The sequence below is a fragment of the Epinephelus lanceolatus genome, chromosome 8 (assembly GCF_041903045.1).
Source record: "Epinephelus lanceolatus isolate andai-2023 chromosome 8, ASM4190304v1, whole genome shotgun sequence".
NCBI lineage: Eukaryota > Metazoa > Chordata > Actinopteri > Perciformes > Serranidae > Epinephelus > Epinephelus lanceolatus.
The window spans coordinates 21,411,515-21,430,347 of NC_135741.1; the positions used below are offsets into that span (position 1 = coordinate 21,411,515).

Below are 18,833 nucleotides of genomic sequence, written 5' to 3' on the forward strand. Positions count from 1 at the left end.
GAGGGGTAGTAGTGGCGGGCTGAAAGAGAGAGGTGTTGTTGGAGGACGACATTGAGAAGAACGAGACTAGAGGGAAAGGAAAATTGGAGAGGAAATTGAAGGAGAAGCAAGAGGTTAATCACCTGGACTTGTTAGCTGTCTATCATCTCAGCGTGTGTGCCAGCTGATAAAGCCATACAGTATTTCCTGTAACACACTTGCTGATGGAGCGATCGTTTCAGTCATTGGTGGAGTAGCATGTCAGCGGTGTTAATGTGCTCTTGAGACTTCCCATCATCCCTCTCCACCTTCTCTTACACTTTCATTTATCTGTCTTGCTTTCACCCTTACTCCTCTCCATCCTGTTATCCCTCCCTCCTCATCTGTCCATCTCTCCCTCCTTGTTTTCCGTGTGTCGTGCCTGGCAGTGGTGAGTGCTTTAAGAGGGTATTAGCAGGGCGTCTGTACAGTACTATCACAGCTTAGTGGGCCAGTGCAGGTGAGACAGCAGGGATTTCCTGTTAGGCCTCTCTGCAACATTCTTGCTAAATTGCTACTTGCCAGGTGGGGTTGGAGAGGAGAAGGGGGGGTGTCTCTCTTCCCCCCCCTATTCTGTCTCATACACACAGTGTCAAACACACATGCACACGCGCGCACACTCATGCAGTAGCCCATGGGCATCAGCACAGGGTGATGTGCGTGCGCCAACATACTGTACGTACAAAGGATTAGTGGTGCCACTAGTGTTTGTGTGTATGTGTGTGTGTGTGTGCCAGTGTGGAGTGGGGAGGACAGAGCAGGGCTCAGTATTAGACTCTGGTTGTCTGCCAGAGGAGCAATATGAGATAAATACTTCACCATCTTACACCTGGGGGTCCTGGCCTGCTTCTAATGCTACTGCTTGAGAGGAGCCTTCTGTGTGTCTGCGGCCTGCATGGTGCACTCTCATTTTACACAAGCACGTACACACACACGGGCAGGTAGGGACTAACTGTGGCCCAACACAGCCGAACCACTCGATTGTGTTCTCAGTATATCTGTTATGTGTATTTTCCATGTTAGTGTGATGTTATTGTTTCTCTCTACTGAGGTTTGTTGCTTGTTAGTTACTAAAATACTCCCAACAAGAGGTGGAAGAAGTAGTCTTTGCAGAATACTCCATTCCATCAATACACTCACATATATTTTTGAGTTAGAGCACATGTATGTACAGGCTGAGTGTATCACGATTAATTGTAATCAAAAAAATATGAATCAACCGTAGAGGTGCTGGATGATGTGTTTTTAAATGGTAGAACCATGCAGGCGACCCTGGCTTTACTCTTGGTACCAGACTTGTAAGAGACTCTTAAGCACGTATTAAGTTAGTAAGTTTTTGACTGTGTTATGCAGTGTTGAAGTGTAGTAACGTGAAGACAATATATATAGAAACAGGACATTGAGTGGGTAGCAGACCGTACTAGATGTAATTTTGGAAGGACTTGGCCTGTCGTTTTTTTTTTTTCCTTGCATTCTCAATAAACTTCATTCAGCTTTTTCCCTGCCTCATGTGGGTACTGTGGATCTCCAGAAAAGGAACAGAAACACGAGTCAAAACCGAGACATCTCACAAACTATGTGGCCTAGGAACTGTGGTGTGTTGAAACGGCCACTACAAGGCTAAGCTAATTGCTTCCCTGTATTGATCGAGGAAAATATAAAAGAAGGAACAGCCGTGACCACAGTGACAGCATTTTAGGAGCCAGACTTTGGTGTCAGTTCTGTTGGAGTCAGTGGGACAGGCCCTGCAAATCATAATTTAACCCCATCATATCTTTGTTTTTTCAACACTGACTGAAAAATCCTTCCACCAGATTAAAAAAAAAAACACTCATTATGTGATGCAAACTGACACTTTTTTTTAAATCTAAATATGCACGTTTGTTTTCCTTCTTATTGGTCTCCATACGGATCATGGCTCTGTCCACCAGAGGCTGAGATACAGCTGCTGGACTCCAATAGAACTGACACCAAAGTCTGGCTCCTTGAACGCTGTCACTGTCGTCATGATCGTTCCTTCTTTTATATTTTCCTTGGTACTGATCTCATGATTGTCCTGATATGACTCTTTGAAAGAAAGAGAATAACTCTTTTTCCCTGTTCCCTTTTACTGTTTATTCCAGGGCGTATTTTAATGTCAGAGCTGTGCAGAGAAGATTTTAAGTATCTTTTATACTGGTAGTTATGCCTGATTTATAGTATCACACTTGATCATGTTTTATTATGCTCATTATGACTTTTGAACTCTCAATATGCAGAGTAACTTTCCTCTTAAGTATAGTGTACTAAATATATGAAGTAGCATGAAGTTTAATATTCAAGTACCTCAGAAGTATGCTTATGTTCAGTACTTGAGTAAATGTACTTAGTTACTTTCCACCACTACTCCCTTCCTTTATGAATCTCCTGCCACCTTGTGTGTGGGTTCCAATCAGTGTTGATGGACAGTACTTGAAGCAATTAATTCTTCAGTGTGAGCTATATTGACCGAGAAAGTGGAACTCACAGCTGTAAAGTATTTTGTTCTTCCTGCATCCAGTGTCATCATTTGATGTAACATATAGCTGGATGCAGGTTGGATTTTTCCTCCAGGTAGCCAGGGGGCGTGCTCAAGAAGCCGCTAAAAAAATAGAACTTCCTTGTTCTCCTAGCTTGTTTTGTAGACTAGCTTAATTTCTGACAGTGAATCTGTTGCCGATGGGGATACGTTTTACATTACTTTGGCTGACTTGGATTTTCAGCCGTATACAGCCGAAGAAATGCAGAAGAGAGACACCGAGGCTGTGGCCCCTCAGTGGAAAATTCCCTCTGATGCCAACAGAAATGGGATCGATCTGATGCAATGAATTTCAGCGTGGGCAGTTTTTGTTGGATGCTGTCACCGATGCCAGGAGAGCTCCAAGAGAGCCTATGTGTGCAATACTATCCATGAAAGTTTTACTCCTCGCTCGGACAAAGCCGTGCTGCTGGGGTCCCTCTTTAGGATCCTAAAGATAAACTAGAAAAGACAACCAGGAGCAGCAATTGAGTATTTTTGTCACCTAATGTTATTGTAAGCTACTTTGTTGTGTTGCCTCTTAGCAAAATGCTAATTTTGGTTGGGCTTTTATTGTGAAAGGAAAGAGCAAAGCATTAATGCACCAACGATGTGATACCTGTAGGCTAGTAGGTCCCGTGCAATGCATCCTGGTACATGTAGGCACTGCCGGCACAGCTCCATGGGCAGGGGAACTCCATGTTCTCGCTCAATATAGCACGCACTTAGGAATTTATTGCTTCTATTGATTACATTTACCATCAACAATGATTGGACAACCACATAGAGGGCAGCAGATTTTCCCCTTTAAGTGCCCTGTCAGATAGTTGAGAGATGAGCTGGGAAGTACAACAGAACCTGTGCCATAAGTGTTTTCGCACGCCCTGTCTATGTCCAAGTGAGGCTTGTTAAAACGACTGTTAACAAGCCCTCCTTACTGCTTCTCTTTATCTGCAGTGTGTGTGTTGAAGCCATATAAAACACATGCACACCTTAGAATTAAGTTCAAATGGGTTCACTCATTGCGCCATGGCAAAAAGTGCTGGAAATGTAATCAGGTGTTGAAGAGCAACAGAGGAGCACATAGTCTGTTCATGACAGCCAGCGGAGTGTGTGCGTGTGTGTGTGTGTGTGTGTGTGTGTGTGTGTGTGTGTGTGTGTGTGTGTGTGTGTGTGTGTGTGTGCGTGCGTGCGTGCGTGCGTGTGTGCGTGCGTGCGTGTGTGTGTGACTGCAGCAGAACACTGATAGATGTCCAATAAGAAGTTCTGGAGTGAGCTCAGACATCACTCACCTCATTGCACACAGCCAGATACAGAGGATTTTAATGTGTGAGTGTGAAGTGTGTGAGCAGTCTGATCTATGGCAAGCCTGGCCCAATCAGGCAGCACTCTCAATAACAAATGATGGGACAGGCTCCAGGCTCCTTCTCTCTCTCTCTCTCTCTCACACACACACACACACACACACACACTGCATCAGTCCACAGTGGTTCATATTATGAACAGTAGGTCAAAGCTGAACTTTTACTACTTCCAAATGTCAACAAATAAATGTGTTGAGACATGTCAGTTCCAGTACTGAATAATAACATATGGGCCACCTGTCTGAGAACTGGGAGAGAAAAATCAGTGTAAGCTTTCACAGTCTTTTTGTGTTTCTGTTTTTGTCTCTTTTCCTGTCAGTCAATCTGGTCTGTTTCCTGTCTATTACAGTCTATTACAGATTACATTCAATTTATATACTTGCCTGTCCATCTGCCCATCTGGTTAAATCGTATGAACAATGAGTCACATCACCTGCTTTGACTCTTATTTCCCCTTTTCTCTCGGCTTGTCTAATGTTCTGTCTACCTGTCTTTCAGCATAAAAGAATATGGTTTATGTTGTACAGCAGCTCCCTTGCGATATCTGTCTGACTGTATGTCAGTCAAACTCCTCTTTGTTCTGTCTGATCATGTGTCTGCCTGACTTTTTATCCGCATATATGCTTAAATTCTTGGTTTGGTCCTCTCTAGGTAGATGCTCTGCGGGTGCGTCTGGAGGAGAAAGAGCAGTTCCTGACTAAGAAGACCAAGCAGCTGCAGGACCTGACCGATGAAAAGAGCACACTAACAGGAGAGATCAGAGACATGAAGGACATGCTGGATGTCAAGGAGAGGAAGGTTAATGTCCTGCAGAAGAAGGTAAGTGAGTCCAGGGGTCGCTTGTAGTGACAAACCCACAAAGAATTATCACTCAATAATAGAGCTGTCCTGAATACCAGTTTTGGGGCATTAAAGCGTACAAATATATAATTATTCAAAGAAGAGGACTTCAGTCGCTCCGCCTAAAATAAGATGATAGTGAGTTGTGTTGTTAACATGCAGGTTGCACATTAGCCATAATAGCTAGAAAGATGAATGCTTTGCAACATGGCTAAGATGTTACTTACAAATTTTAGGTGGTTTGCCAAGCTTGTTTGTGACATTTGTGACATACCAGTTTCCTTTGGCATATCTGGCACTCGACTGTTGGAGACGTCTTCATGAATTCTGAAGCTGTTCAAGATGCTTGATGCTTTTGACATCTTCCTAGTGTATCTGGTAGCCTGTCACATGTGGTCAAACTGCTCCAGTTTCAATAGTGCTGGACTGCTAGTCACTAAGGGTGCTTTCAGATCTGGAGTTGTCTTGCTTTGGTCCGAATCAGGTACTGATTTTCTTTGCAAAGTTGCATAATTGCCTAGAGTTGGTTCGTGTTCTCACGGCAGCATTTATAAGCAAACCGGATAAAATGCCTTGTGCGAGAAAGCTGCTCTTGATTGGTCAGAATTTCCATGTGGGAAAAATCCAGGAAGTAAACAAAACATTGAAGAAGATAAATGCGACACTTTCTAATGTCACAATGGAGGGACAACTACGCAGGTTGATTTTAGCACTGGTCATCGTGGACTACATTGTTCATTTTAGTCAAACCATACAGTTTGAAAACGAGGCACGGCTCCAACTAGAAAACAATGTTTTGATGCATTGGATGTGCTGAATGTGCATATTAAGGCAGTACAGGAGGAGGTGCACATTAATAATCCTCCAGGACTGTAACATGCTCATGTTTAACCCAAACAATGTGTAATGTGACTGCAGTTGGTTCGGATCGAGGTCGGAACACGTTCTCACCACAAATGAACTGCACCAGAGTTAGTTTGTAACCGAGACCACCTCTTCAAGAAGGTCTCAGTCCGGTTGTTTTGGTGCGCACCTGAGTGCGATTGCGGTGTTCACACCTGCCCAAACGACCTGCACTTAGGGGGCTAACAAACTTGAGTTCAATTGAACCGAACCAAACCAATCAGGGCAGGTGTGAAAGCACTCTTACTTTAAATGTTCTTGTCCCTTGTCTGAGAATAATGAAAAATAATTCATGTTTATGCATAATGTTTGATAACTATTTCTTAATTTTTGGGCTGTTTAGGATTTTGGGTAGGGATGTCCCGATCTGATCCTCGGGTATCGGCACCGATCACATTATTTTGAAAGTTGTAAAAAGTAAAATTGTAATCAGTAATAAAAGATCGGAGGAATCAAAACAACAAAAATGTTGTTCATTGTTGCCTCCGCTTTCCAATGTATTGTAACCGAGCGTCCTGGGTTCGCCTAACTGAGTGCAGCGGCGGAACCTTGCCTACCACAGCCCTACGGCAACTCTGGAGAGAATTTGTTTACATTTTGTGCTGCTGAACCACCGATAAGCTTTTTGGATACTATTTGAATAAAAAACAAAATCTTATGGGACAACTTGGATGCATTCTTTTTCTTTCTTTCTTAATGCATTGCAAAGTATCGGATTGGACTCAGTATTGGACTCGCGGTTTCAAAATAAAGGACTCGGTATCATATCGGATGCAAAAAAAAAATGTGATCGGGACATCCCTAATTTTGGGGTTAATTATATATTTAAACTGAGCATTTGAATACTAATTTTGACATTGATTACCATAGAATAATCAGGTCAGCCTGTTAAATTGCCCAAAATGGCCAAAGAAAATCAATTCATACCGCTGTAACAAAGTTAGCAAGTCCTGATTATGGTTGGGAAAAGGGTTAATATACTTGACAAAGAAAATGAAAAAAAAAAAAAAAATCCTTTCAGTTACTGTAATCTATTCCTTTTCCACTTTGCGTTTGCCAGGAAAAACTGTTGCTCATTGAATTAAATCACTTTTATAGGGGAACAAAGATGTGTGGATATTTGATCAGTGACAGGTTTGTTGACAGTGACCACGTCAGGTAACTTTCCCTGGAGCCATACTGGAAATTAATTCACTGTTCTGGTTCTGGCCACGTGAACACATCTCTGGCTTTGTGAATAGACAGTAAGAGTGTTTGTTAAATGAATCATTGAATGTGTGCCTAGTAAGATCTGCTACTCACAGCTGATCACTATTACATATGGTTAACAGAGATACCTTCACACATACAGTGAACGTGTTCTACGCGCAGAGCAGCACACACATCCTTCTGTGCGTATACTCATGCAGACCTGCTCACACACTCACCCGCACTTGCACGGCATGTCTCAGAGTCCTTAATGACTTTTATAAGGTTAGCTATTTAGACAGGGCCGGTGACCACCTGTGGTGCGCATGTTGGCAATTCCTCCATAGACCAATTACACACACATAAAGGTCCCCGCTCAACTTCCTTGTTTCCTCTCATGTCCTCAAATTAGATCTCCTTCTCTCTCCTCCCACCCTCCCACTCGCTGGGTTTAATGAAAAAGGGTTCCAAAGGTCACATGCAGTGCCTCGAATCTGTGAGTATGCATGTGTACGTGCACATGAATATGTTCAAATACATTGTAATGTTTGTGCAACCACAGGGTGTTTCTGTGTGAGAAGTTTAAAGATGACCTTTATGTGCACCCTGCGCTGTACTCCGTTGGGTCCCTCCTGCAGTATGGCTCTTAATTCGAGGCACTTAATAGGCTTGTTTGTAGCAGATAATGGGGCCCCTCTGCTTTTTGACATTTCATTCGTTTACAGACATGTTTGTTATTGGCTGCTGGTTCATTGTGGAAGCATTTGGTGGAGAGTTTCAAATTTTTAGTCACAATTTGTGTACTTAGTTGCACTATTTTTCTGTAAACTTCAGTTGCCATTTTTATCCCTGCAGGCTCAGTGAGATTAGGTTGGATGATGATCAGGTTAATATTTGGTTTGTGCTGCCTGTTGCACTGATGGCTGGTTTCTCACTGGCTGGTTTCTCACTGGCTGGTTTTTGCTCCTTCATTGATATTTTTTCATCTGTGTCTTTGCAGAAAGTCTCCGTCTTCCTCTATGTCCTGCAGTGTTTCAATTCATCATTTTAAAATCCAGCAGTGATAGAGCACACTTTACATGTGTCAGTGTGACATGAATGGAGGAAGTGATATTTGAATGAAGAGCCAGGCTGAGTATTTTATGCTGTGAACTGACAGGTGTTTCACTCCATTAGCCACACAGTATACTCCGAACCCAATCTGATTGGTTTTCCAAACTTCCTACCTCTCAACAGCCCCTGGGGGCTATAACTTACAGTGCTGTGTCACATGGGAAAGGCAGGAGTGGAACTAGGAGTCAAAGCTTGTTTCCTTTTTGGGGCTTCACACTCACTAAGTTACTGCTTGCTTAGTATAAAATACACAGACAAGCTCTTTGTTTGAAGTCGTCACAGGCAGCATGAAGTCCTCCCTAGACACAAATCTAAATGCCAAGGATGTATTTCCTAACTAAGGAGTGACTGCATGTTTTTCAGAGTTTTGCACACGGCTACCTACTTAAAGGTGTGTCTTTACTTCTGATGGCTCATCCTAAATAATGATATTTAAAAGCAGCGGGCTGATTCACAGCTGAAGCCTGCGGTTAGTTTGCTGCATGTGTTTTTCCACAGCAGGGCAGGTAAAAGAAGTTTACCTGTTGGAGGTGAGCTGTCTGCAGAGGTGCAGTAAGAGCCTGTTGTCTGCAGCTCTTCATCAACATCTCATTGTGGCTGTTCCTGCCTCGACTCCTCCTCCCTGTGGTATCAGTAGAAAACCGCCAATTTAGCGATAAACCCTTTTTATTTCCTATCCTATCGATTCTTCACAATAAAAATCCCATGTTATTTTGTTATGTGAAAACTTTTATTGTTTTATAGCTAAATAAGGAAATGTTGAGTTTTTAAGCAGCAACATCACACAACTTCTGATACGGCTGATAGCGGAAATAGCGAACATGAAACAGTGAAATAAAGCAGATACCTAAAGTAGAAACGGGACACAGGAGCGAAACTAAACTACAAACCACAGAGATTCAGTAAGAAGCTACAAAAGTACTGAGAGCAGAACACACAGAGACTTTGAAAAATGCCTTTTTCACTGGTCTCCTTGCAACACACACAGCTTGTTTCAGATGGGGTGGTCGTCAGGGGTTGGCTGCTGTCAGTTAGACGTCACCACTACCCGCTTGAGCCCAGCGGCGCGGCTTTGGACCTACTCCAATGAAGGTCCATTTCTAGTGGAGCTTGGCGTGGCATGGCACGTCTAAACTGATAATGGAAAAACAAATCGTCACAGCATGGCTTGACTGGGCATGGGCAAAAGTGTTAATGGAAAAAGGGTTCAAAGAGTTTTGTGATTGTCGAATTGCATCATATCAAAGCACTCAAACATGCCACATCTACAGGTTGTTGACAGGTAATTTTGATGATTCATTTCAGTGTAACAGTACTTTGCACTTCTCAGTGTCAGTATTAAATATTCTAAGGGGCGGTATACATGCCACTGTCTTTAAACGCCTGGAAAACACGAGGGCGGGTGCTTGCCATAACTGTTGTCCATTTTTTGAGCCAGCTTTCAAGAGCGCGGCAGCAGCTTGCGCCTGAGGTTGCTAAGCAACCTTAACAAGCACCGTATCATAGCCTAGTGCAGAGATGATCTTATTTCAGGTGCTGTTTATAAGCGTGTAGGCATATCGTCCGTGGGACAGATGAAAAGCTCTGGCAGCGCTGCACCGAAATGATCCACGTTTCCATATTTACCACCGACTGATATTTATGGAAGAAGGGAAAGATATCTGTCAGCTGTGATTGGTTGTTCCTCGTCACATGACATGCGGTACATGCTGCTGGGTTCCAAAAGCTGGACTGTTTATCGCTGTGGTGTTGCTCTGTCATTTGAGCACGCCTGCTGCGCATCTACATTAAAAACAATTTTTTTTTTTTTTTTTTTTTTTATGTATGTAATGTATTTTTTCAGTTTCTTTTCAGACTCGATAAGTTTGACTTTCATCTGTGAAAACATAGACCAGACTTTCATTTGTAGTTTATAGTACAAATAAATGTCACTTATATTCATATGCGTATCTAATTGAATGCTTGTGAAGTCTCAGTGGAGAGATTTCTGCGTCTGTTTCTTTGTGCATTCTTTGTTTACGTTTCTTGGTGCAGCTGCAGTTGCCGTTTTCATTCCTGCAGGCCCAAGCGGAGATGAAGCTGCAGGACGAATTGTCTCACATGGCCTTTTTGAATGATCCATTTTTATTGGTGTTATTTGTTTTTTCATGGATGCATTTTTCTTCTGCACCATCATGTCTGCCTCTCGGCTCAAAGCCTCCCTCATCCTCTGGGTATCTGTCTTTTCTTGAATGAAGGCTTTTCTCGTGTCTTACATCTCCTCCTTCTCCATCTCAAAGGCCTTTCTCCTCATCTCCTCGTGACATCCTTATCAGCATTAAAAGCTCGTCTTCTCTTGTATTTTTCATTAATTCCTTGAAGTTTGGAGGTTTGATGTCGTTCTCTGGATGCCTGATTTTTCTTTAAACTAGGCCCATCTCATCATTGCCATCTCGTCTTTCTCTATCATGATGGACTCCCTGTCAGACATAGTATTATTTTCAGACCTTTTGGGTCATGTGCCCTGACTTCTTGTTGAGAGTGTCTCTTTCTTTTTTCATGTTCTCTCTCTCCAACTCGAAAGACTCCCTCGTCCTCTGCGTGTCTGACTTCTCTTGAATAAAACCTTTCTCCTCATGGCCAGTTCTTTCTTTTTATCTTGAAGGTCTTTTCTTCACACATAGCATTTTTCTGCATTAAAGGCCTTCTCCTATATGTTGCCTTGAGTTCTTTCTTAAAACCTTTTCTTTCATGTCACATGTTCTCCTTCTCTGAAAGGCATTCCTCTTCTCAGTCATCTGAGCACTCTCTTTGAAAGGCCTCTCTCTCTCTGGTCAGTCTCTGCCTTTCCATCTCCAGAGCCTCCTTAATCTTGTTTATGTGTGTCTCTTCACACAAAACTTTTTGGGCTTCTGCCTTCATCTGCCCCTTGTGCATGTCTTTCTGCAGAGAGAGATTAAAACATCCTGCTGCTCCACGCAACAGAACCCTCTCATCTCTGCTGCTCTGGATGGGATGCAAAGACCAGCTCTGCATCACTCTGATAATCTCAGGCTGAAGGCGATCATGATCTTTAGAGTCATTGGTAAGGAGACAATTAGCCTTGTTGTCCAGAGGGCGCTTGTCTCTCTGAAGCTGCAGGGCATTTTGATCCAGCCTGTTCAACTCTCCACCCTGTGCTTGTTGTTGCCAAAGCACAGAAACATGGAGATCGATCTAGAAGCACAAAAATACAGCACTGAAAACTTGATAACTAGCGATTAACCCTTAGTTCAAACAAACAAATAGTACAGTGCAGCATTTTTATTTCATTTTACCATCTCTGTCAGTTCATTTACAATGATGTGACTTCTCAAAACCACAGCGTCTCTCAGAGATATAGAGTTTCTGTCAGAAAAACATTGTTTTACTGTACATTAGACCCACTGAAAGTCCAAGAGTTGAATACTCAGTCGGGGAAATCCCTCAGTCGTCTTAGATTCTTAAAATCCATCATAAAGTTTTTTTCTTTTTTTCTTTTTTGCCTGTCAGTGTAAGTGTACTTTTGGGGACTTTTTGGTCCCCAGATTTAGCAGCTCTCTGGCTTTTGTTTGATATCTAGTGTCAGCAAAAATTTTTGCACATTTCCATTTGGTATTAGCGTAGTTAGCATGTGTTAGCTGGACAAGACGGCTGGAAGTGAACGGGGTGGAGGAGGGTTTGATTGGATGACTAGAAGAGTGAACACCCATAGTCAGCTGATTAGAGAAAGCAGTGGGAATGGGAGGGAGACAATTGTGAATGGATGAGCACAAAGAAAGAACCCAAACAATACTTACCACAAACAATTCAGCTCCCTGGTGATCTCCCTCTAGCCAGATGCCACGTCATCTAGGTATGTGTAGTGAAATGAGGAGGCATCATAGAGATAGCTCCTCATTTCAACCTTGTGAATCAGCCGTTCCTCGTCCATTGTGTCCACAGCTTTCAAGCGACAGGAATAAAATAGAAACGGGGCATCCAACAAAAGTTCAGCACGAAACAGTGTGCCGCATGGTGCTGCATTGCACTGTGTCGCGCTGCATCAGGCTGCATTGCTCGTGGGCACAAAAAGCTTTAATCAAACTGATTGAGTTGCTGGCTCTTACTCGCATTACATCCAGTTCGGACATGGTGTGATGTGTCCAGTTCTTAGTTCAGTGCATCATATTACAAGCAGTTGCCTAGGTTATTTCAGCATAACAAACTTTACGTGACACTCAAAGTCAAAAAAGCTTGATAAATGTTATATGAGGGTCAAACATAGATAATATGGAATACATTAGCGACAAACATCAAAAATCAATTTTTGTTTTTAAATGAACACATGACTGTTTCTTAACTGCAGTTTGATTCCCTTTACACACTCTTTACTACTTCACAGCTACATTTCACCATCGTCAGTTGTTTCAACTGTACTTTGTTAGCTCAATGCTAATGTTAGCATGAGTCATGTAGGGTTGAAGCTACTTGCACACAGAGGTAACGTAGAGAAACAGACACAGAACAGCTAAAAACCTAGGAGTAATCACCATTTAAAAACAATGTGTCCCCAGTACCCAAATGGTTAACATGCATACCACATAACCGCAACATCCATGGTTCGATTTTGGCTGCTGAGCTTTGTTGTGTGTTACACCCCCATGCCTTTCCTCTTGTTTCCTACCTGTCTCTATACACTCTCAGTTTTCCAGAAAAAAGAAAATACAAAAAATTATCCTAAAAAAAAAAAAAGAGAAGTGTAGTGCTGTTCACCTCATTTTGATTGTCAGTCACAAAATTTGGATTTTGAATTACCAGGAACAGATCCATTTGTCAACATACTGTCAACAGTTTTTATAGGGACTCTTTCTCCAGCAGACAGCAGCTCCAATAAAAACTGTTGAGGTCTTTGGATTACCCAGAGTAAGCAGGACATTGTTTCTGGAGGGAGATGTTGCTTGAATTTTGAAATTGATTTTTTTTTTCAATGCTGGGAGAACCACAAATGATATTCCACTCATCTCTGTTGTAGTTGGGTGACGCCAGAAAACCTGGACAAATAAGACTGAAATTATCTGTATGGCTACATACCTCCCGAGGACGTGAGAAAATATGTTCTTTGTAATTTGGGTGAACCAACCCTGTAACGTGTTATGACTAATCATTCCATGGTGGTATTTCTAAACAGAAAAACACTGTTTTGGTGAATGGAATTGAGCACTTCAATCCGAGGCCAAAATACTGCAACAACCAGCTACAATTTAGGAAGCCTCTTGCCCTTTTTTTTTACAGCACGTCTCTTTTTCTAGGACACTATAACTTACAAATCTGTTTACAAGGGGAACGACAGGAATGTAGCTTGGAAGCATAACTTGCTTCCTTCCTGGTTTTATCCTGTATGAGTCATTGCATCCCAATTGTAAAAGACATTGACTGGCCCTGTGTGTTTGAAGTCTGCCCAGGACAGGATAAAGCTTTCCCTGACACTTCCTGGATCTAAATATCAAGGGTACATTTTTCTTAGTAAAGGGGGACTCTTTTGATATGACAAAACATTCCAGATACAGTAAAGCAAAGATGGGTTGAGGATCCGCTGAATGTGGGTCAGCAGAGAGGCTTTGAAAGTTCTTTGAATATGAACAAGGGCTGTTGTTGCTTTCATGACACAATGCAATGAGGTTTAGCTTAGATCATTTAAAAGTCGTTTGAGTGGCGGGCCGCCAGCTCATAAAATTATCAGCTCTGAATGAGTCAACTAAACATAGTTCACAGGGCTATCAATCTCTTGAGAATGTTCCCCCACTGATGAAAAGAGTCAATATTCCTACCACACACACATGCACATGGACATGTGTCATCCTCCTGCAACTTTGAGGGTTAAGATGGTGCATCTGTGTTATTACGACAAGCTCTCTATCTTCACTACAAACAGGTCCAATTCTCCACCACACAGAGTGTTGGTAATGATGACACAGGCTGATGACAGATCAGCTGGTGTGTCATAATGTGTTTTCGCTTTTGTTTATTTGTGTGTATGTGTGTGTGTGTATGTGTGCATGCAAACTCGCTCTCCTGCCGTTCATAAGGAATCCACATCTGGGAAATCTGAACAACAGTCTGTAGGACTTTTATGTTGGTGTCATATAAAATGAAACAGAGGAAGTTTTGTAGTTTGTGAACTTCCTCGTGTTGTGGTTTTGTTTATTAGGATTGTAAATCACAAGTTTCAGTGCGATAGAATATTATATAGATTCTTTGGACAATTATATGGTATTTAATGATATCACAAAGTTTGCCATGATACGATTTTGATTCTTTTCAATTCAGGGGCCTGCGATTAACGTACACCTCCCCAGAAACGTAACTATACGTTGCGGCAACGCAGACCTCCTGTCTATGTTTGTAAGCTGAAACCCTTTCCCTCAGTGGAAACAAAGCTTTTATTTACTTTAATTTCACAGATAAGAAATAATAAATTGTGAAGACAATAAAGCCTCCACAAAAACAGCATTTTAAGTCTTGTGTGTGATTTATCCTGGCTTCATATGAACAGAGGAAATCTCCGCTATTCACTAGGCTAATTTACACAATGTAAATTTCCATAGGCTTGTGCTAATAACGTTAGCATGTTATATCTGTTTGGAAAACGTGTTTAGTATAAGACAGTTGTTTTGTCGGTGAACCTTGTGAGTTTTAATTGAGCTGCATTTTGTAACGTTACCTTAAAAGTTGCTGTTGTCCCTGGTTTTATAAGAGTAGGGGAACAGTCCGCTAGCCACAAGGCTAATTTATACAATGTAAAATGCCATAGGCTTGTGCTAAAAATATTAGCATGTTGTATTTGTGGGGAAAATGCAAGTTATAGTGAAGCTGATTTGTGTACTTGTGTTCGAAATTGTCACTTTTAAGGCATGTTTAATGTGTGTTTGGATGTGTTTTGAGTCAACTAAACTTTACAGCACTTCACAGAAACCCCGTGGCTAACTAGTGTTTTGGAGGTGTAACTGTTGTGCAGCTGCATATTTTCAAACTGAAATAAAATCCCTGTCTTTGCATTTTATTTTGATCGCAGTATGTTTTTATAAAACTGCTTGTGACATATTGTTTTTGTAATTGTAATTTGTTAGACTTCTCTAACTCTGAAGTTTAAGGGTGTGTTGCTATTGGTGTTAACTGAAGTGTGGGACTTCTGAATGCTGACGTGCCCCTCTTTAGCCTGTCTTTGGTGCGGCAATCAGTTCTTGAATACAGCGAATAATACTTTTAAAACACTTTTGAAATTGTTGTAGGGCACCACTGACTACCTTAACCTGCAGTATAGTGCATCATTGGTGCCCTATTTTTTTGTCTCAGGAAAGTATGAGGATTTTTATCTTTTCCTAGGGGCCTCTCAGTGGACAATCACCATGACTTAAAGCATGGTACCATGATGTAATTTCTGTAGGTTGAGTCCTACATTGATCCTAATAGTTAGAGGCTGAATTTAGGTAAAAATAATGAGGTCTTTAAATGAAAAACGAAAATGCATATGCTAGGTTTGTGCGGACATTTTTAGTCTTACGTATCACAACGCAGGAACAGTGGGAGCTCTGTTCAAGCCCCTGGTCTACGAGACCATGACCAATGCATAATGATGCATTTATTTATTTATTTTTTCGTTTTTAGGTTCTCTTTTTTTTTTCTTTCACTGGGGGGGTAGGGGTGTGGGAGGTACACACGCAGAGCCGGTTGTGGTGTGGTTTTGGCATACATGTGTTATTCATGTTCAAACATTGTGGTCGTCTCAATCCATATTCATGCTTTTAAAAAGGCTGGCTGTGTGCGTGGAAGTATAGTATCCCCTATCATGTTCCCTCCCTATAGCAACCACAGACAGAGAGATTCGATTACGTCTGCTTGGGCTGCAGTGGGCATATGTGTGTATGTTTTTGCATGTGTGTCTATACAGAAGGATGCCCTGTGCACAAGGGTCTCTGTTATTTACGACAGTGTCTAGCAGGTCTCCCCTAGACTTTCTCAGGGGAACCCAGCATTGTTTCAGAGCACCCTCTGCCAGACTCTTTCAGCACTTGCTGTGGCCCGGTGTCATCGGCACGGCGAGGCCTTTGATTGTGAAGAAAATAGAGAGCGAGAGAGTGATATAGAGATAAATAGAGATGTTCCATAGCCTTCTACATTTCCACTGTTTCCTCCACCCACACTTTGATCCCTCTCTGTGGAGCAATTGCTCCTCTGTCTGCCTATTTTTCATAATTTTATGAGCTTTCATTATTGTTGAAATACACTCCATTTTCATGTCCCTTGTGGAATTAACCCAATGCGTACCATCTAATGACCAAACTCTGTTAACTTCATATTGATTTGAGCAAACAACTGTGCCAATGCCGGCTTATGGTGACCATATCCCCCCCCCCCCCCCAAAAAAAAAACCTTCAGTGCTCCTTTCTCCTTTTTCTTTCCCCCGTCCCACATGTTTTACATGCCGTCTCTAAACAGCACTGGCACTTTTGAGTTTGATGCATGTGGATAGCGAGGGGAAGTGCTGCATGTTGATAGAAAGGAAAATATTAGTCCATTATTGGCAGAATGTGTGTGTGTGCGTGCTTGCGTGTGTGTGTATATAAACAAAGCATTGCTTTCTGCTTTTGTGTCCAGATGTGTATGACAGACAATGATCTCTCCCTCCAATTTTAAGCCATTTCCTACAACAGTCATATCATAAGAAGTGTTGGCGCCTAAAAAGGTCATTATGTCCAATGACGCACCCTTACAAGGGCTGGGTATCAGACCTCGCTACATTTTGATTGCCGACTGAAATGCAACCACATCTTGGAGTATTGAAAAGTGCTGTAAGTTGGCATCAATTGCTCGGTTAGATTCTTTGTCTTGTTTACTTAATCCTTAGTCAGATGTTTCCGGATACAAATCAGGAAACTGCTAATTTTAGACAGTGTTTTATTTATCTTGGTTTTCGTACTGCTCCTTCACTTAAAGCTATAGTGGGTATCTTTCATAAAGATAACTTTTTTCATATTAGAAGAAACAGTCACTTTATTCACACAGCAGTAAATGAGACATATATTCTGTAAAACACACAAACAAATAACCTATTCTTCTGCCTACTATATGGTCTTGTAGTGCTTCTAACACCATGTCCTAACTGGACAGAGAGCGTCCAGTGTGACGCAATAGTCTGATGTTTGCTTACTGTAAAAACACGGTGTAAAGGCCTTATGGCAAGTGAACAACAACAACAAATCAGCGTCGATTGAGACTCCTCGGCTCCGATTGGTTGTTTTTGGTGCGCTGCTGTGGATTCTAATGAATGCCATTAGAAGCGGTAAGAAGAGGAGGGACATAATTTTTCTCATGTATTTATATCAGAATATACAGACAGTTAAACTTAACTTATATACCTCAAAATATGGTATTGAAAAAGTATCTTTACTTCATGTAATGAAGTTGCTGAATTGATACAGTGAATGACCTACGTACCTAAGTATCCTAGGTGAGCAGTCGTGTGTGTATAACAGCTGTTTTTCTCACAGATCCCTACAGATAACTTTTTACCGCGTGTGTGCGTTCCTGCGTGTGAGCATGTGTGTGATCTTGATAGATCTTGTGATGAGGCCACCAATGCCTTTCATCCTAATGGATTCCATCTGACCAATCACAGTGCAGAGACATGGCTACAGATAAGCCTGTTGGAGCTGGGGAGGTTCCGGTAAACAGCCTGTGATAGGCCCCCCTGTATAACCCTTCTGCTCCTATCAGCAATCAGCCGGGGTTAATGGCGAGAGCCTGAGGCTGGCTGATTGGAGCCAGGCTACACATCAGTCAAGACAAACCCAGTGTCGGGCCATATGTCAGGCTCCAGCTATTCAAGTCCGTCTTCTCCCTGACCACAACACGTGCGCTGCAGTTGAGGAAATCAGACATGTTTGATGACTCTGTGACTTGATGAAGAACTTAAACCTGACTGTATCCCGGTGATGACACAAGCTATAACTCAGGCTGACCTGTTTCGACCTATCCTTTGGCAGTCAAGTGTTAGTATTTTGTCTTTTAAGATCTGAGGCAGGCATTTCTTTTTCTGTCTAAAGTGGGTCACACTTTGACCCTCTGTCTCTCAGTTGAACCGTATGACTGTATGGTGTGTTTGACCTGTCTGACCAGATCACTGTAAAGTGTGCCGGGGTCAGAAGTTACAGGCAGACTCACAGCTGCTGTGGTCCCCGCCGTGGCCACATATGATGTCTTTCTTTCTTTCTCTTTCTCTTTTTCTTTCTTACTTACTTCCAGATCAAAGGGCTCCCATTCCCCCTCTCCAAAGAGGAGAAAAAGAAAAGAATTAATACTAATGGTGCTGGGAGCAGAGGAATAAAGCGTCGGGGTAATTACCCAGCAATCACTGCAGCATTCCGCAGCTGAGGGGGGCAGAGATAGGGTCTTGAGCCTAAAGAGCATGGACGTGGATCAACTTGGCCGGCTCACACACAGACACACTCACACTCACGTACAGCCTAGCTTGCACAAGTGCAATCTGTCTTCATTGAACAGCTCTGGGGTCTGCTGGAGTCTCTGCCTGCTCATTTTGCTCTGTGGTCGACCAGGAGAAATCGCTATGAAAACAACACTCGCTTTGTCTTTCTCGCTGTTTTTCTGTCATTCTCCGGGTGCACGTCTGCATCTCTGTGTGTGTAGGTGTACATATCTTTGTGTGTGTTCATATGCCTGTGTGTTGGTGTGTATTTGATATGTATACATGCAGCGGAGGGTCTCTGTGTGAATGACTTTCTGGAGGAATGTGTGGGGAGAGGGGGAGGATGTCTGCTTGTCATGTGTGTAAGTGCTATATGCAGCCCCCATTGCCTGAACCTGGCCCAACATTC

At 42.3% G+C, this 18,833-nt stretch overlaps 1 protein-coding gene across 6 annotated transcripts in view; it reads left to right on the forward strand.

The window, feature by feature from the left end:
* Positions 1-18,833, forward strand: part of LOC117257639 (ELKS/RAB6-interacting/CAST family member 2) — a 182,787-nt gene that overhangs the window by 39,441 nt on the left and 124,513 nt on the right. For all 6 annotated transcript variants that reach the window (XM_078169999.1, XM_078169994.1, XM_078169997.1 and 3 more), the window contains one exon: positions 4,570-4,737. In XM_078169999.1, coding sequence (XP_078026125.1) covers positions 4,570-4,737 — 168 coding nt within the window. The remainder of the gene's footprint in view (positions 1-4,569; positions 4,738-18,833) is intronic.